Raw genomic sequence first — 18,799 nt, 5'->3', positions numbered from 1 at the left:
TTCACCGTATTATGGGAAGTACCAGCACCGGCCCCCTAGGGGTTCACCGTATTATGGGAAGTACCAGCACCGGCCCCTGGGGGTTCACTGTATTATGGGAAGTACCAGCACCGGACCCCTAGGGGTTCATCGTATTCATGGGAAGTACCAGCACCGGCCCCTAGGGACTCACCGTATTATGGGAAGTACCAGCACCGGACCCCTAGGGGTTCATCGTATTCATGGGAAGTACCAGCACCGGCCCCTAGGGGTTCACTGTATTATGGGAAGTACCAGCACCGGCCCCTGGGGGTTCACCGTATTATGGGAAGTACCAGCACCGGACCCCTAGGGGTTCATCGTATTCATGGGAAGTACCAGCACCGGCCCTTAGGGGTTCACCGTATTATGGGAAGTACCAGCACCGGACCCCTAGGGGTTCATCGTATTCATGGGAAGTACCAGCACCGCCCCCTAGGGACTCACCGTATTATGGGAAGTACCAGCACCGGACCCCTAGGGGTTCATCGTATTCATGGGAAGTACCAGCACCGGCCCCTAGGGGTTCACCGTATTATGGGAAGTACCAGCACCGGCCCCTAGGGACTCACCGTATTATGGGAAGTACCAGCACCGGCCCCTGGGGGTTCACCGTATTATGGGAAGTACCAGCACCGGCCCTTAGGGGTTCACCGTATTATGGGAAGTACCAGCACCGGCCCCTGGGGGTTCACCGTATTATGGGAAGTACCAGCACCGGCCCCTGGGGGTTCACCGTATTATGGGAAGTACCAGCACCGGCCCCTGGGGGTTCACTGTATTATGGGAAGTACCAGCACCGGCCCCTAGGGACTCACCGTATTATGGGAAGTACCAGCACCGGCCCCCTAGGGGTTCACCGTATTATGGGAAGTACCAGCACCGGCCCCTGGGGGTTCACCGTATTATGGGAAGTACCAGCACCGGCCCCTGGGGGTTCACCGTATTATGGGAAGTACCAGCACCGGCCCCTGGGGGTTCACCGTATTATGGGAAGTACCAGCACCGGCCCCTGGGGGTTCACCGTATTATGGGAAGTACCAGCACCGGCCCTTAGGGGTTCACCGTATTATGGGAAGTACCAGCACCGGCCCCTGGGGGTTCACTGTATTATGGGAAGTACCAGCACCGGCCCCTAGGGACTCACCGTATTATGGGAAGTACCAGCACCGGCCCCCTAGGGGTTCACCGTATTATGGGAAGTACCAGCACCGGCCCCTGGGGGTTCACCGTATTATGGGAAGTACCAGCACCGGCCCCTGGGGGTTCACCGTATTATGGGAAGTACCAGCACCGGCCCCTGGGGGTTCACCGTATTATGGGAAGTACCAGCACCGGCCCCTGGGGGTTCACCGTATTATGGGAAGTACCAGCACCGGCCCCTAGGGGTTCACCGTATTATGGGAAGTACCAGCACCGGCCCCTGGGGGTTCACCGTATTATGGGAAGTACCAGCACCGGCCCCTGGGGACTCACCGTATTATGGGAAGTACCAGCACCGGCCCCTGGGGGTTCACCGTATTATGGGAAGTACCAGCACTGGCCCCTGGGGGTTCACTGTATTATGGGAAGTACCAGCACCGGCCCCCTAGGGGTTCACCATATTATGGGAAGTACCAGCACCGGCCCCCTAGGGGTTCACCGTATTATGGGAAGTACCAGCACCGGCCCCTGGGGGTTCACTGTATTATGGGAAGTACCAGCACCGGCCCATTTCTTCTCCAAAATAATGGAACTGTTTCTTATTAGAAAGTTCCCATCACCCAATGTCCTTTTGTAGCTGACGGGTCTTTTCCCTGCAGGTTATGAGCAACAACTACGACTGGTTATCACTAAAACCGCCGGAACCTACTCCAGCCCAATGCTGCGGAGGCGGCTGCTCCCCCTGTATATATGACCAATACCGGACCCAACTGGACCTGTGGGAGAAAGCGAAGGAGAGAGACGACCCAAACTTCCTGCAGAAAAATAAGCCTCAGGTAATTTTTTGTTCATTAAATTTGCAAATAATTTACTCCAGAGCTGCACTCACTATTCTGCTGCTGGTGCAGTCACTGTGTACATACATGACATTACTTATCCTGTACTGATCCTGAGTTACATCCTGTATTATACTCCAGAGCTGCACTCACTATTCTGCTGCTGGTGCAGTCACTGTGTACATACATGACATTACTTATCCTGTACTGATCCTGAGTTACATCCTGTATTATACCCCAGAGCTGCACTCACTATTCTGCTGCTGGTGCAGTCACTGTGTACATACATGACATTACTTATCCTGTACTGATCCTGAGTTACATCCTGTATTATACCCCAGAGCTGCACTCACTATTCTGCTGCTGGTGCAGTCACTGTGTACATACATGACATTACTTATCCTGTACTGATCCTGAGTTACATCCTGTATTATACCCCAGAGCTGCACTCACTATTCTGCTGCTGGTGCAGTCACTGTGTACATACATGACATTACTTATCCTGTACTGATCCTGAGTTACATCCTGTATTATACCCCAGAGCTGCACTCACTATTCTGCTGCTGGTGCAGTCACTGTGTACATACATGACATTACTTATCCTGTACTGATCCTGAGTTACATCCTGTATTATACTCCAGAGCTGCACTCACTATTCTGCTGCTGGTGCAGTCACTGTGTACATACATGACATTACTTATCCTGTACTGATCCTGAGTTACATTCTGTATAATACTCCAGAGCTGCACTCACTATTCTGCTGGTGCAGTCACTGTGTACATACATGACATTACTTATCCTGTACTGATCCTGAGTTACATCCTGTACTATACCCCAGAGCTGCACTCACTATTCTGCTGCTGGTGCAGTCACTGTACATACATGACATTACTTATCCTGTACTGATCCTGAGTTACATCCTGTATTATACCCCAGAGCTGCACTCACTATTCTGCTGCTGGTGCAGTCACTGTGTACATACATGACATTACTTATCCTGTACTGATCCTGAGTTACATCCTGTGTTATACCCCAGAGCTGCACTCACTTTTCTGCTGCTGGTGCAGTCACTGTGTACATACATGACATTACTTATCCTGTACTGATCCTGAGTTACATCCTGTGTTATACCCCAGAGCTGCACTCACTATTCTGCTGCTGGTGCAGTCACTGTGTACATACATAACATTACTTATCCTGTACTGATCCTGAGTTACATCCTGTATTATACCCCAGAGCTGCACTCACTATTCTGCTGCTGGTGCAGTCACTGTGTACATACATGACATTACTTATCCTGTACTGATCCTGAGTTACATCCTGTATTATACTCCAGAGCTGCACTCACTATTCTGCTGCTGGTGCAGTCACTGTGTACATACATGACATTACTTATCCTGTACTGATCCTGAGTTACATCCTGTATTATACCCCAGAGCTGCACTCACTATTCTGCTGCTGGTGCAGTCACTGTGTACATACATGACATTACTTATCCTGTACTGATCCTGAGTTACATCCTGTATTATACCCCAGAGCTGCACTCACTATTCTGCTGCTGGTGCAGTCACTGTGTACATACATGACATTACTTATCCTGTACTGATCCTGAGTTACATCCTGTATTATACTCCAGAGCTGCACTCACTATTCTGCTGCTGGTGCAGTCACTGTGTACATACATGACATTACTTATCCTGTACTGATCCTGAGTTACATTCTGTATAATACTCCAGAGCTGCACTCACTATTCTGCTGGTGCAGTCACTGTGTACATACATGACATTACTTATCCTGTACTGATCCTGAGTTACATCCTGTACTATACCCCAGAGCTGCACTCACTATTCTGCTGCTGGTGCAGTCACTGTACATACATGACATTACTTATCCTGTACTGATCCTGAGTTACATCCTGTATTATACCCCAGAGCTGCACTCACTATTCTGCTGCTGGTGCAGTCACTGTGTACATACATGACATTACTTATCCTGTACTGATCCTGAGTTACATCCTGTGTTATACCCCAGAGCTGCACTCACTTTTCTGCTGCTGGTGCAGTCACTGTGTACATACATGACATTACTTATCCTGTACTGATCCTGAGTTACATCCTGTGTTATACCCCAGAGCTGCACTCACTATTCTGCTGCTGGTGCAGTCACTGTGTACATACATGACATTACTTCTCCTGTACTGATCCTGAGTTACATCCTGCATTATACTCCAGGGCTGCACTCACTATTCTGCTGCTGGTGCAGTCACTGTGTACATACATGACATTACTTATCCTGTACTGATCCTGAGTTACATCCTGTATTATACTCCAGAGCTGCACTCACTATTCTGCTGCTGGTGCAGTCACTGTGTACATACATGACATTACTTATCCTGTACTGATCCTGAGTTACATCCTGTATTATACTCCAGAGCTGCACTCACTATTCTGCTGCTGGTGCAGTCACTGTGTACATACATGACATTACTTATCCTGTACTGATCCTGAGTTACATCCTGTATTATACCCAGAGCTGCACTCACTATTCTGCTGCTGGTGCAGTCACTGTGTACATACATGACATTACTTATCCTGTACTGATCCTGAGTTACATCCTGTATTATACTCCAGAGCTGCACTCACTATTCTGCTGCTGGTGCAGTCACTGTGTACATACATGACATTACTTATCCTGTACTGATCCTGAGTTACATCCTGTAGATCTTTTATTTTATATAAAAATAAAAAAACATAACAATACAAACCAAACATAATATATAATATATACAAAATATATACAATATCTTACCTGCTGGTCCAGCCACATTCACTCCTAGCAAAAACAATAATTTAAAAAACACCAAATACTACAACCCCCACCCAACCGATTGTCACACCCACAAATAAACATAAATGACTATAAATATACATAAACCCACCCCACACCCTCTAATAACAAACCACCCCACACCCATTTTTTTTTTTTTTTTTTTTTTTAATAAATATATAATAACAAACACATAACACTACACTAACTACTAGATCCCTCGCCCGCACCCTCCCCTTCCCCCCAGACACTGGTCTAACGTCCAAAGTTTGCATTAAGTAGTCCAGACCAGTGTCCAAGGTGAGTTCATAAATCCCAAAATCCCAACACCATCACCCCCCACCCAACCTAACACTATGTCCCAAACCTCACTATATACACTATATACAATATATACAGTATTTACAACATAACAAAGAAAAACAGAATACAAATAAAACCTGAACAACATCAATCCAAACCACATAAAGCCCAGGTTCGGCGCCTGCAAGCCCAACATCACTACATGCCCAGAACACAAAACAAAAATCTACTGTGCAGCATCAGCCCAACACCAGGAGAGGAGATGACAGACTAAGGGACACTAAAGGAGAACCCCCTCCAAAGGAGAGAGGCCCTCCCCGTGCCCAGCCTCTTATACTCCAGAGAGTGCACCTTCACCAGGAGGGGAGAGGACAGACTAAGGGGAACTAAGGAGAGAGGTCCTCCCCGTGCCCAGCCTCTCATACTCCAGAGAGCGCACCTTCACCAGGAGGGGAGAGGACAGACTAAGGGGCACTAAGGAGAGAGGCCCTCCCCGTGCCCAGCCTCTCATACTCCAGAGAGCGCACCTTCACCAGGAGGGGAGAGGACAGACTAAGGGACACTAAGGAGAGAGGCCCTCCCCGTGCCCAGCCTCTCATACTCCAGAGAGCGCACCTTCACCAGGAGCGGAGAGGACAGACTAAGGGACACTAAGGAGAGAGGTCCTCCCCGTGCCCAGCCTCTCATACTCCAGAGAGCGCACCTTCACCAGGGGGGAGAGGACAGACTAAGGGACACTAAGGAGAGAGGCCCTCCCCGTGCCCAGCCTCTCATACTCCAGAGAGCGCACCTTCACCAGGAGGAGAGAGGACAGACTAAGGGGCACTAAGGAGAGAGGCCCTCCCCGTGCCCAGCCTCTCATACTCCAGAGAGCGCACCTTCACCAGGAGGGAGAGGACAGACTAAGGGACACTAAGGAGAGAGGCCCTCCCCGTGCCCAGCCCCTCATACTCCAGAGAGCGCACCTTCACCAGGAGGGGAGAGGACAGACTAAGGGGCACTAAGGAGAGAGGCCCTCCCCGTGCCCAGCCTCTCATACTCCAGAGAGCGCACCTTCACCAGGAGGGAGAGGACAGACTAAGGGACACTAAGGAGAGAGGTCCTCCCCGTTCCCAGCCTCTCATACCTTAGAGAGTGCACCTTCACCAGGAGGAGAGGACAGACTAAGGGACACTAAGGAGAGAGGTCCTCCCCGTGCCCAGCCTCTCATACTCCAGAGAGCGCACCTTCACCAGGAGGGAGAGGACAGACTAAGGGACACTAAGGAAAGAGGTCCTCCCCATGCCCAGCCTCTCATACTCCAGAGAGCGCACCTTCACCAGGAGGGGAGAGGACAGACTAAGGGATACTAAGGAGAGAGGTGCTCCCCGTGCCCTGCCTCTCATACTCCAGAGAGCGCACCTTCACCAGGAGGGAGAGGACAGACTAAGGGACACTAAGGAGAGAGGCCCTCCCCGTGCCCAGCCTCTCATACTCCAGAGAGCGCACCTTCACCAGGAGGGGAGAGGACAGACTAAGGGACACTAAGGAGAGAGGCCCTCCCCGTGCCCAGCCTCTCATACTCCAGAGAGCCCACCTTCACGAGGAGGGGAGAGGGCAGACTAAGGGACACTAAGGAGAGAGGTCCTCCCCGTGCCCAGCCTCTCATACTCCAGAGAGCGCACCTTCACCAGGAGGGAGAGGACAGACTAAGGGACACTAAGGAGAGAGGCCCTCCCCGTGCCCAGCCTCTCATACTCCAGAGAGCGCACCTTCACCAGGAGGAGAGAGGACAGACTAAGGGACACTAAGGAGAGAGGCCCTCCCCGTGCCCAGCCCCTCATACTCCAGAGAGCGCACCTTCACCAGGAGGAGAGAGGACAGACTAAGGGACACTAAGGAGAGAGGCCCTCCCCGTGCCCAGCCCCTCATACTCCAGAGAGCGCACCTTCACCAGGAGGGGAGAGGACAGACTAAGGGGCACTAAGGAGAGAGGCCCTCCCCGTGCCCAGCCTCTCGTACTCCAGAGAGCGCACCTTCACCAGGGGGGAGAGGACAGACTAAGGGACACTAAGGAGAGAGGCCCTCCCCGTGCCCAGCCCCTCATACTCCAGAGAGCGCACCTTCACCAGGTCACCCAGAATGTTCCTAACCACCTCATCCACCGGGAGGATTTTACGCTGCGTCGATACTAAACACCGTGCGTTCCACGTGTGGTACCTGACCACTAGACTGACTAGGAATAACGTGCAGCGGTCCCGGCCACCCAGGCCTCTGAATGCTCCATAGGCCCACTCCGCATAGGAGAGACCGGCCAACCCGGGCCAATGGATGGAAGCGCCCACCCGGTTGTACACCTCTGTGTTATAGGGGCACTGAAGCAGGAAGTGGTCCATGCTCTCCAGCAGACCACCGCACTCCTCCCGGGGACAACCCCTTTCCTCAGAGCTCCTACACTTCAGATTGTCCCTCACACACAGCTTTCCATGGAAGCAGCGCCAAGTCACGTCCCAAAACTTCAAGGGGATCCTGATGGAATTCAATAAACTCAAACCCACCCCCAGATCCCGACTTGGGCAATCCCTGAGGGCCAGAGGCTTCTGGAAACGGGCAAACAGAACCCTCTTGTCAAGGAGTTTCCTCGACATGGTCCTGATCTCCCACATTCCCAGACCCCACCGGCGAATCACCTTCAGAACCGGGGTAGCGTAAGCCGGAAGATGCCCATGCGGTGTACGGAGATCCTTCACTCTCCCTCCTGTCTCCCATTCCTGGAAGAAAGGCCGAAACCATCCCCTGCAGGAGTATACCCACGGAGGAGCCCATCCCCTGCAGGAGTATACCCACGGAGGAGCCCATCCCCTGCAGGAGTATACACACGGAGGAGCCCATCCCCTGCAGGAGTATACCCACGGAGGAGCCCATCCCCTGCAGGAGTATACCCACGGAGGAGCCCATCCCCTGCAGGAGTATACCCACGGAGGAGCCCATCCCCTGCAGGAGTATACCCACGGAGGAGCCCATCCCCTGCAGGAGTATACCCACGGAGGAGCCCATCCCCTGCAGGAGTATACCCACGGAGGAGCCCTCTCTTTCCAGAGGTTTGCAACATTGATCTTAAGAAAGGTATTCACTAGGAACACCACAGGGTTGACCATACACAACCCTCCTTGTCTCCTCGTGCGGTAAGTAACCTCCCTCTTGATAAGGTTCAGCCTATTCCCCCATAACAGCTGGAAGAACAGACTGTAGACCCGAGTCCAGAGGGGTTCTGGCAACATGCACACACTGCCCAGATATATCAGCAATGGGAGCAGGTAAGTTTTGATCAGATTAACCCTTTCTCTGAGGGTCAAAGACCAACCCTTCCACTGGTCCACCTTCTGAGCGGCGATCTTAAGCCTGCTGTCCCAGTTTTGCATGGGGTAATCCCCCTGGCCAAATTCGATGCCGAGAACTTTGGCGGAGTCCTGGGGCCCTGGAAGAGTGTCCGGGAGATCAAAGCCTGGACCTCCCTCTCCCAGCCAGAGACTCTCACACTTATCCCGGTTGATCTTGGACCCAGAAGCCTCTGAGTAGCGGTCAACCTCTGACATCACCCATTGCGCCTCCCCTCCCGAGGACACGAAAAGGGTGACGTCATCGGCATACGCTACCACCCCTAGAGTGGCTTCCGGTGCTGCCCGGTCCATCCCGACTCCCACCAACGGCCCACGATCAACCCTCCTAAGGAATGGGTCAATCGCAAACACGTATAAAAGTGGGCTCAGAGGACAACCCTGGCGAACACCAGACCCGACCTCAAAAGAGCGGCCAATCCAACCGTTCACAAGCGGGAAACTCTCTGCCCCTGCGTACAAAACCTTTAGCCAATTGACAAACTCCCCCGGCAGGCCATACCTCAGAAGGACAGACCAGAGGTACTCGTGGTTAACCCGATCAAACGCTTTTGCCTGATCCAAGGACAGCAAGTACCCCTTCCAGTTACCAGCCCTGCCCTGCTCCACTGCCTCCCGGACACAAAGCACAGCACTAAATGTACTGCGGCCTGGAACAGAGCAGTGCTGGGTCCCCGAAAGGAGCCGGGGTGCAAACTGCACCAGCCGATTAAACAGCACCTTTGCCAAAACCTTTCTGTCCGTATTGAGAAGCGCTATGGGACGCCAGTTCTCAACACGAGATCGGTCCTTACCCTTTGACAGGATGATCAGGGCAGACCTCCTCATTGACTTCGGCAGAGCGCCAGAGGAAAGACACTCATTGAATACCTCAGTCAAGAGGGGAACCAAGGCGTCCTTAAAGGTCTTATAAAATTCGGATGTTAAGCCATCCGGACCCGGCGATTTCTTGAGGGCGAGCCCTTCAATCGCCCGGCTGACTTCCTCTTCCCTGATCATCTCTGTCAAAACATCAAGAGAAGGGTCTACTCCTGGCTCAGGGACAGTTTCAGCCAGGAAAGCCGACATCACATCCCGATCTAGATCCTTCCTGCCCAAGAGGTGCGAGTAGAAGGATCTGACGACCTCCAGAATCCCTGATCTGGACCTTTTCAGGGATCCCGTACTGTCAACCAGTCCTGTGACAACTTTACCATTCACTGACATCTTGCAGTTTCTGTAAGGGTCGGGCGAGCGGTATTTCCCGTAATCCCTCTCAAAAACCAAAGATGCGTGTCTATCGTACTGACACCTCTTCAGCAAGGATTTCACTCTGGAGATGTCCTCACGACTACCTCCAGTCGAGACGAGATGCTCGAGTTTCCTCCTCAGGCCCTGATACAGGCGGTACCTGTCCAGGCTCCTGAGGCTCGAGAGCTGGCGGAAGAATCTCGCCACCCTTTTCTTGAGCATCTCCCACCACTCTGACTTACTGCTACAAAGGCCCAGCAATGGTACCTGGCTCTGAAGAAAGTCCTCAAAGGATTGTCTGATCTCCGCTTCTTCCAGGAGAGACGAATTGAGCTTCCAGTAGCCTCTTCCCATCCGGGGGGTCTCTGTAACATTCAGAGAAAACAAAATTAAACAGTGGTCTGAGAACTCCACCTCAACAACGGACACTGCTGAAGAGATGGCTTCCTCCTTTAAATAAAACCTGTCTATTCTAGACCTGCAGCTACCCCTATAATAGGTAAACCCCGCGTGGCCTGGGGTGTGCCGGATGTGGACATCCACCAGGCGAGCCTCACTAGCTATGCTATTAAGAGCGACGCTATCATAAGTCAGCTTGTCTCTGGAACCTCCCCTATCCTGGGACCTCGTGACAGCATTGAAGTCCCCTCCAAAGACCACCTGCCGACTTGTAAAAAGATAGGGCTTGATCCTCATAAAGAGACACTTCCTGTCCCACTTGGACTGGGGACCATAGATGTTAATTAGGCGAAGTTCTTGTCCCTTCATGAGGACATCCAGGATCAGGCACCTCCCCATTTATAGCTCAATAACTCGTCGGCATTCTACCGGCGCGGTAAAAAGGACCGCCACTCCGCTATACGGCTCGGCCGCAAGAGACCAATAGGAAGGCCCATGTCTCCATTCCCTCTTAGCTTTAAACACGGCCGCCAAATCTGGCAGCCTGGTCTCCTGCAAAAATAAAATGTCGGCTTCAACACGGCCGAGAAAATCAAAGGCCGCAAATCTAGCCGCATCAGACTTAATGCTGGCGACATTAATGGACGCCAGCGTCAACGGAGTGGGTGCCGCCATCATGAGTGATTGAGTTAGACGGCTTTCTTTTTACCCATCTTACCACCACCCTCGGGAAATGAACACCCCCTTTTTAGACATATTGTGGTGTCCATCTCCCGCACCTCTGATGCTTCAGGGGCAGATCCAGGACCTGCCCCCTCATCCTCGTCTCCAGACTCTGGGCCAGTCTCCCCTTCTGAGGACCCTGACTCCCCAGGGGGAGACTCGGCACCCCCTGCAGGCCCCTCCGCCACCTCTGGCCCTTCACCCTCAGCCCCTCCATCGGCAGGAGAGGCTCCATCCAGGGCCAGAAAGTTCGACCAGCGGGGGGTCGGTTGCACCTTCCTTGGGTACCTTAGTCAGGGAGGGAGAAGATCTTACACCTCCCTTCTTTTTACCCTTTTTCTTCTTTTTGGCGCCACGCTTACGCTTTTCCTCTAGCCACGCCCTATTATCCTCATCCATACTCTCATAATGGGAGGAGTCTGAGGACGTGGCACCTTCCTCTCTCTCGATCCTCCTGACCTCCTCATCCAGTACATCATCCCCTGGGGCCTCAGCGACAGGTGTGGTCTCCAGGATAGCGCCAGAGGTTGTCCCAGCAGCCCGAGACTCCCCCCGCTCTCTCTCCTGTTGACGCTTCTCTAGACGCCTTAGCTGGGCAGGCGTCTTTTTCCTGTCTTTCTTCCCTGGCCCCTCCATTCCTCCGCCTCTGCTAGTCCCCTCCCCAGCAGATTCAGCCTCATGGCTTTCATCCGCTGAGGCTGAGCCTGCATTAGCGAAGGAAAGAGGACAACGACTGTACGGGTGACCGAGATCACCACACAGGTTACACCTAATCTGCCCTGTACAGGATGCAGCGAGATGGCCGACACCCCCACACAACGCACACTTCTGCACGGTGCAGTTTGCGCTGAAATGTGTGGGGTCACCGCACCTGTGACACAGCTTAGGCTGCCCCCGGTAGAAGATCAGGATCCGATCCCTCCCCAGGAAGGCTGATGAAGGGATGTGGGCGACTGAGTTACCTGAACGCCTCAACTTCACCATGAAGGTCCAGGCCCCTGACCAGATACCAAACTCATCACGATTTTTTTCTGGTAATCCTAGCACCTCTCCATAACGATTTATCCAGGTCATGATGTCAAAGCAAGATAGTGATTCGTTACGGGTAAGAACGGTCACTTTCTTGACCTCGCTCTGGCAGGACACTGCTTGCAAAGCAAAGTCCCGCCACTCGGGCTCGTTGTATCTCAGCTCATAGTTGGACCAGAAGAGCTCAAGCCCCTCCGGCCGAACAAAGCTGATATCAAACTCAGATGTACCATAGGGATGGATCAAGGCAAAGATGTCAGCCGCCTTGAAGTCCATCTTCAGCAGCAGCTCAACTACCCGTGCCCGAGGGGGACACACATCACTGCCACGCCACCGAAGACGGACCACATTCCTACGGTTAGCACCCGGCCCGGTTGTCGGGAGCGACCATGATGTCTCCCTGCCTCTTTGCTCTCGGAAGGCAGACAGGCCGTGCCTCTCTATCCAAAACGACAAATCAACCTCCTGCCCCGCTACATTGATCGTCCTTTCTCCCTTCTGTAAGGCCTGCAGGAGGCGCCGTTGCAAAAAGCCGTCCCCAGAGCCCAGAGACGAGGATGATGGAACCCTACTTCCCCCAGCAGCGACACTGGCATAGCTCTTAATAGGGGCCGCCACTGGGGGAGCAACCGGACCAACCCCTGCACCCACCACATTAACACTACCCACCTCCATGCCACTCGCACCACCAGTCACTCCAACACTCACTCCCATAACTGGTAACGGTTCTGCATCACTCACACCATTCACATTATCCACCACAATATTACTGACACCATTCACACTGGCTGGACCAGCACCAACATCAGGGGACATGACCACCTCCGCATCTTCGGGCACAAGGGACGGGGGTCCCCTCGCAGAGCATCGCCCAAAGGGGACCCCAACTCTTGTCGCACTTGTGCCCTCCGCATCATCGGTAGCAGATGTTATTTTACTTCTCCTGGGGCTTGGTAACATTCGCCGCTGCTCCTTAGCCGGTGTGAGGCGCCGCTGATCTCCAGTCTCCACAGAATGTGCATTATCCCCAACACCGACACAAAAGAGTACCTTCTGTCTGGGAGGTCCGGAGCTCTCAGCCTCAGCGACCCCTCCACACTGCCGCCGCCCCATAACCAAGTGATCAGCGGCGACAGCATGGAGAGGCGCCGAGGCACGAAGAGGCACCGGAAGCTGCCACCAGTGCCGGGCTATCCCCCCCTCCCACTGGGGGACGCACCACAGCACCGGATTTTGGTGGTATCGCCACATCCGAGCCGCCCTGACTGTCCGGCCTTGCGGCCGATGCCTCCCCTGCTCCCCCACTGTTACCACAAACAGAGACGGAGCCCATCGCCACATCAGATGTCACACCTGTAATCTCCCTGCACCTTTGCACCGGGTCCACAGCAGAACTCGGGGGGGTTTGGGTAGCAGGGCTTGCACAGTGAGCTGACCCTGCACTTTGCCCGGGGGGGTGTACAGGGAGGGGGGTAAAGATGAATCTCACCTCTTCTTGCTGCTTTGGCCTGGTCTTCTTCGCCTTCCTCCGGCTGCTCTCCCCAGCGGCTTCCTCTGGGAGTTCATCACCAAAAGAAAAGTTCTCCATGCGCACTGGGGACTCGAGCAACCGGATCTCTGCCATGAGCGCCCCTCCCTGGCTGCCGGTGTCACTGTCCTCCCCCGAGCGAGGTGTTACTGCTGGCTGTCCTGCAGGGGGCCCACTGCACGAGGCCTGCTGATCTTCCTGCAGGCCGCCAGGTGGGAACTGCTGCTCGTCATCATCATCATCATCCTCCTCCTCCACCTGGCTCACAGGCTGCAACCCCTTCAGCCTTTGCTCTCTGTTATCAGCCATCTGAGCAAATCAGTCATCATTTAAAAGTTTTTCTTTAAATGGTCCGCTGTTGTTGCAAATAAAGTTTTTTCTTTTCAGCAGTTTATCAATGTCAGCTTTAAGTTTGTTAATTTCACAACATATCTCCGTCTTGCGCTTCTTTGGCGCTGTGTTCGCCCTGGCGCGGGCACATCGCAGCTCCTCCCGGAGCCTCCTGATGGTCTTGGTCGCCTCTTCGTACTCACAGAGGTGGCTCTGGACCCGGGAGGCATAGGTGGACAAAGTCTCCCGGGGTCCCTGCACCGCCCAGCCTCCCCCCGCATGGTCAGCCTTACCTCTGTGAGCACACCGCTTCATGGCTCCAGCCCCGGAAGGACCGCTCTCACCCGCACCATCATGGACGTCCGGCTTCTTACGGTGTTGCTTCACATTGGACTCAGGGGGAGTAGGAGCAGTATTACTACGACTCCTGGTGGAACGTCTCACCCCTGAGTCCTCCATAGCGCTGGCCGGTTGCTGTCCTCTCCTGCCCCCCGCCGGCCTGGCCCGGGAAGCAGGAGCCTGGGAGTCGGCTCCCCCGCTCATCCCCAGGAACCTAACTCCCTCCCTGGGAGAGTAGAGAGCAGGCCCCAGGTGGAGGTGGATTTTCCTGGAGCAGCAGCAGCAGCACACAGCCTCTCAGGGTGCTGTCACACGTCGCGTTTACTGCATGCGTTTAAAAACGCATTGCTACAGCTGAAGGGGTATTTCCCTAATTAAACAGCTGTTAACGCTTGCATTTACAAAACGCAAGTGTTAACGCATTGTTAACACATGCGTTAACATCGCGGTTAACGCATGCGGTTGTTAACGCATTGTTAACGCATGCGTTAAACGCGATGTTAACGCATGCGTTTTGTAAACGCAAGCGTTAACAGCTGTTTAATTAGGGAAATATCCCTTCAGCTGTAGCAATGCGTTTTTAAACGCATGCAGTAAACGCGACGTGTGACAGCACCCTCACAGCAACAGACAGCTAACGAGCTAACGAGGCACACCAGAGCTGCACTCACTATTCTGCTGCTGGTGCAGTCACTGTGTACATACATGACATTACTTATCCTGTACTGATCCTGAGTTACATCCTGTATTATACCCCAGAGCTGCACTCACTATTCTGCTGCTGGTGCAGTCACTGTGTACATACATGACATTACTTATCCTGTACTGATCCTGAGTTACATCCTGTATTATACCCCAGAGCTGCACTCACTATTCTGCTGCTGCTGCAGTCACTGTGTACATACATGACATTACTTATCCTGTACTGATCCTGAGTTACATCCTGTATTATACCCCAGAGCTGCACTCACTATTCTGCTGCTGGTGCAGTCACTGTGTACATACATGACATTACTGATCCTGTACTGATCCTGAGTTACATCCTGTATTATACCCCAGAGCTGCACTCACTATTCTGCTGCTGGTGCAGTCACTGTGTACATACATGTCATTACTTATCCTGTACTGATCCTGAGTTACATCCTGTATTATACCCCAGAGCTGCACTCACTATTCTGCTGCTGGTGCAGTCACTGTGTACATACATGACATTACTTATCCTGTACTGATCCTGAGTTACATCCTGTATTATACCCCAGAGCTGCACTCACTATTCTGCTGCTGGTGCAGTCACTGTGTACATACATGACATTACTTATCCTGTACTGATCCTGAGTTACATCCTGTATTATACTCCAGAGCTGCACACACTATTCTGCTGCTGGTGCTGTCACTGTGTACATACATGACATTACTTATCCTGTACTGATCCTGAGTTACATCCTGTATTATACCCCAGAGCTGCACTCACTATTCTGCTGCTGGTGCAGTCACTGTGTACATACATGACATTACTTATCCTGTACTGATCCTGAGTTACATCCTGTATTATACCCCAGAGCTGCACTCACTATTCTGCTGCTGGTGCAGTCACTGTGTACATACATGACATTACTTATCCTGTACTGATCCTGAGTTACATCCTGTATTATACCCCAGAGCTGCACTCACTATTCTGCTGCTGGTGCAGTCACTGTGTACATACATGACATTACTTATCCTGTACTGATCCTGAGTTACATCCTGTATTATACCCCAGAGCTGCACTCACTATTCTGCTGCTGGTGCAGTCACTGTGTACATACATGACATTACTTATCCTGTACTGATCCTGAGTTACATCCTGTATTATACCCCAGAGCTGCACTCACTATTCTGCTGCTGGTGCAGTCACTGTGTACATACATGACATTACTTATCCTGTACTGATCCTGAGTTACATCCTGTATTATACCCCAGAGCTGCACTCACTATTCTGCTGCTGGTGCAGTCACTGTGTACATACATGACATTACTTATCCTGTACTGATCCTGAGTTACATCCTGTATTATACCCCAGAGCTGCACTCACTATTCTGCTGCTGGTGCAGTCACTGTGTACATACATGACATTACTTATCCTGTACTGATCCTGAGTTACATCCTGTATTATACCCCAGAGCTGCACTCACTATTCTGCTGCTGGTGCAGTCACTGTGTACATACATGACATTACTTATCCTGTACTGATCCTGAGTTACATCTTGTATTATACCCCAGAGCTGCACTCACTATTCTGCTGCTGGTGCAGTCACTGTGTACATACATGACATTACTTATCCTGTACTGATCCTGAGTTACATCCTGTATTATACCCCAGAGCTGCACTCACTATTCTGCTGCTGGTGCAGTCACTGTGTACATACATGACATTACTTCTCCTGTACTGATCCTGAGTTACATCCTGTATTATACCCCAGAGCTGCACTCACTATTCTGCTGCTGGTGCAGTCACTGTGTACATACATGACATTACTTATCCTGTACTGATCCTGAGTTACATCCTGTATTATACTCCAGAGCTGCACTCACTATTCTGCTGCTGGTGCGGTCACTGTGTACATACATGACATTACTTATCCTGTACTGATCCTGAGTTACATCCTGTATTATACCCCAGAGCTGCACTCACTATTCTGCTGCTGGTGCAGTCACTGTGTACATACATGACATTACTTATCCTGTACTGATCCTGAGTTACATCCTGTATTATACTCCAGAGCTGCACTCACTATTCTGCTGCTGGTGCGGTCACTGTGTACATACATGACATTACTTATCCTGTACTGATCCTGAGTTACATCCTGTATTATACCCCAGAGCTGCACTCACTATTCTGCTGCTGGTGCAGTCACTGTGTACATACATGACATTACTTATCCTGTACTGATCCTGAGTTACATCCTGTATTATACCCAGAGCTGCACTCACTATTCTGCTGCTGGTGCAGTCACTGTGTACATACATGACATTACTTATCCTGTACTGATCCTGAGTTACATCCTGTATTATACTCCAGAGCTGCACTCACTATTCTGCTGCTGGTGCAGTCACTGTGTACATACATGACATTACTTATCCTGTACTGATCCTGAGTTACATCCTGTATTATACCCCAGAGCTGCACTCACTATTCTGCTGCTGGTGCAGTCACTGTGTACATACATGACATTACTTATCCTGTACTGATCCTGAGTTACATCCTGTATTATACCCCAGAGCTGCACTCACTATTCTGCTGCTGGTGCAGTCACTGTGTACATACATGACATTACTTATCCTGTACTGATCCTGAGTTACATCCTGTATTATACCCCAGAGCTGCACTCACTATTCTGCTGCTGGTGTAGTCACTGTGTACATACATGACATTACTTATCCTGTACTGATCCTGAGTTACATCCTGTATTATACTCCAGAGCTGCACTCACTATTCTGCTGCTGGTGCAGTCACTGTGTACATACATGACATTACTTATCCTGTACTGATCCTGAGTTACATCCTGTATTATACCCCAGAGCTGCACTCACTATTCTGCTGCTGGTGCAGTCACTGTGTACATACATGACATTACTTATCCTGGACTGATCCTGAGTTACATCCTGTATTATACACCAGAGCTGCACTCACTATTCTGCTGCTGGTGCAGTCACTGTGTACATACATGACATTACTTATCCTGTACTGATCCTGAGTTACATCCTGTATTATACCCCAGAGCTGCACTCACTATTCTGCTGCTGGTGCAGTCACTGTGTACATACATGACATTACTTATCCTGTACTGATCCTGAGTTACATCCTGTATTATACCCCAGAGCTGCACTCACTATTCTGCTGCTGGTGCAGTCACTGTGTACATACATGACATTACTTATCCTGTACTGATCCTGAGTTACATCTTGTATTATACCCCAGAGCTGCACTCACTATTCTGCTGCTGGTGCAGTCACTGTGTACATACATGACATTACTTATCCTGTACTGATCCTGAGTTACATCCTGTATTATACCCCAGAGCTGCACTCACTATTCTGCTGCTGGTGCAGTCACTGTGTACATACATGACATTACTTCTCCTGTACTGATCCTGAGTTACATCCTGTATTATACCCCAGAGCTGCACTCACTATTCTGCTGCTGGTGCAGTCACTGTGTACATACATGACATTACTTATCCTGTACTGATCCTGAGTTACATCCTGTATTATACTCCAGAGCTGCACTCACTATTCTGCTGCTGGTGCGGTCACTGTGTACATACATGACATTACTTATCCTGTACTGATCCTGAGTTACATCCTGTATTATACCCCAGAGCTGCACTCACTATTCTGCTGCTGGTGCAGTCACTGTGTACATACATGACATTACTTATCCTGTACTGATCCTGAGTTACATCCTGTATTATACCCAGAGCTGCACTCACTATTCTGCTGCTGGTGCAGTCACTGTGTACATACATGACATTACTTATCCTGTACTGATCCTGAGTTACATCCTGTATTATACTCCAGAGCTGCACTCACTATTCTGCTGCTGGTGCAGTCACTGTGTACATACATGACATTACTTATCCTGTACTGATCCTGAGTTACATCCTGTATTATACCCCAGAGCTGCACTCACTATTCTGCTGCTGGTGCAGTCACTGTGTACATACATGACATTACTTATC

General features: G+C 51.4%; 1 protein-coding gene across 4 annotated transcripts in view; it reads left to right on the top strand.

Annotated features, from left to right (window-relative positions):
• The window catches only part of CYB5RL (cytochrome b5 reductase like), a 38,436-nt gene that overhangs the window by 812 nt on the left and 18,825 nt on the right, over positions 1 to 18,799 (top strand). For all 4 annotated transcript variants that reach the window (XM_072128383.1, XM_072128384.1, XM_072128385.1 and 1 more), the window contains exon 2: positions 1,821 to 1,997. In XM_072128383.1, the coding sequence (XP_071984484.1) occupies positions 1,821 to 1,997 (177 nt within the window). The remainder of the gene's footprint in view (positions 1 to 1,820; positions 1,998 to 18,799) is intronic.

The sequence above is a fragment of the Engystomops pustulosus genome, chromosome 10 (genome assembly GCF_040894005.1).
Source record: "Engystomops pustulosus chromosome 10, aEngPut4.maternal, whole genome shotgun sequence".
In the NCBI taxonomy this organism is placed as follows: Eukaryota; Metazoa; Chordata; class Amphibia; order Anura; family Leptodactylidae; genus Engystomops; species Engystomops pustulosus.
Note: the sequence above shows the minus strand (reverse complement) of the source record. Positions and strands in the feature narration are given on the sequence as shown.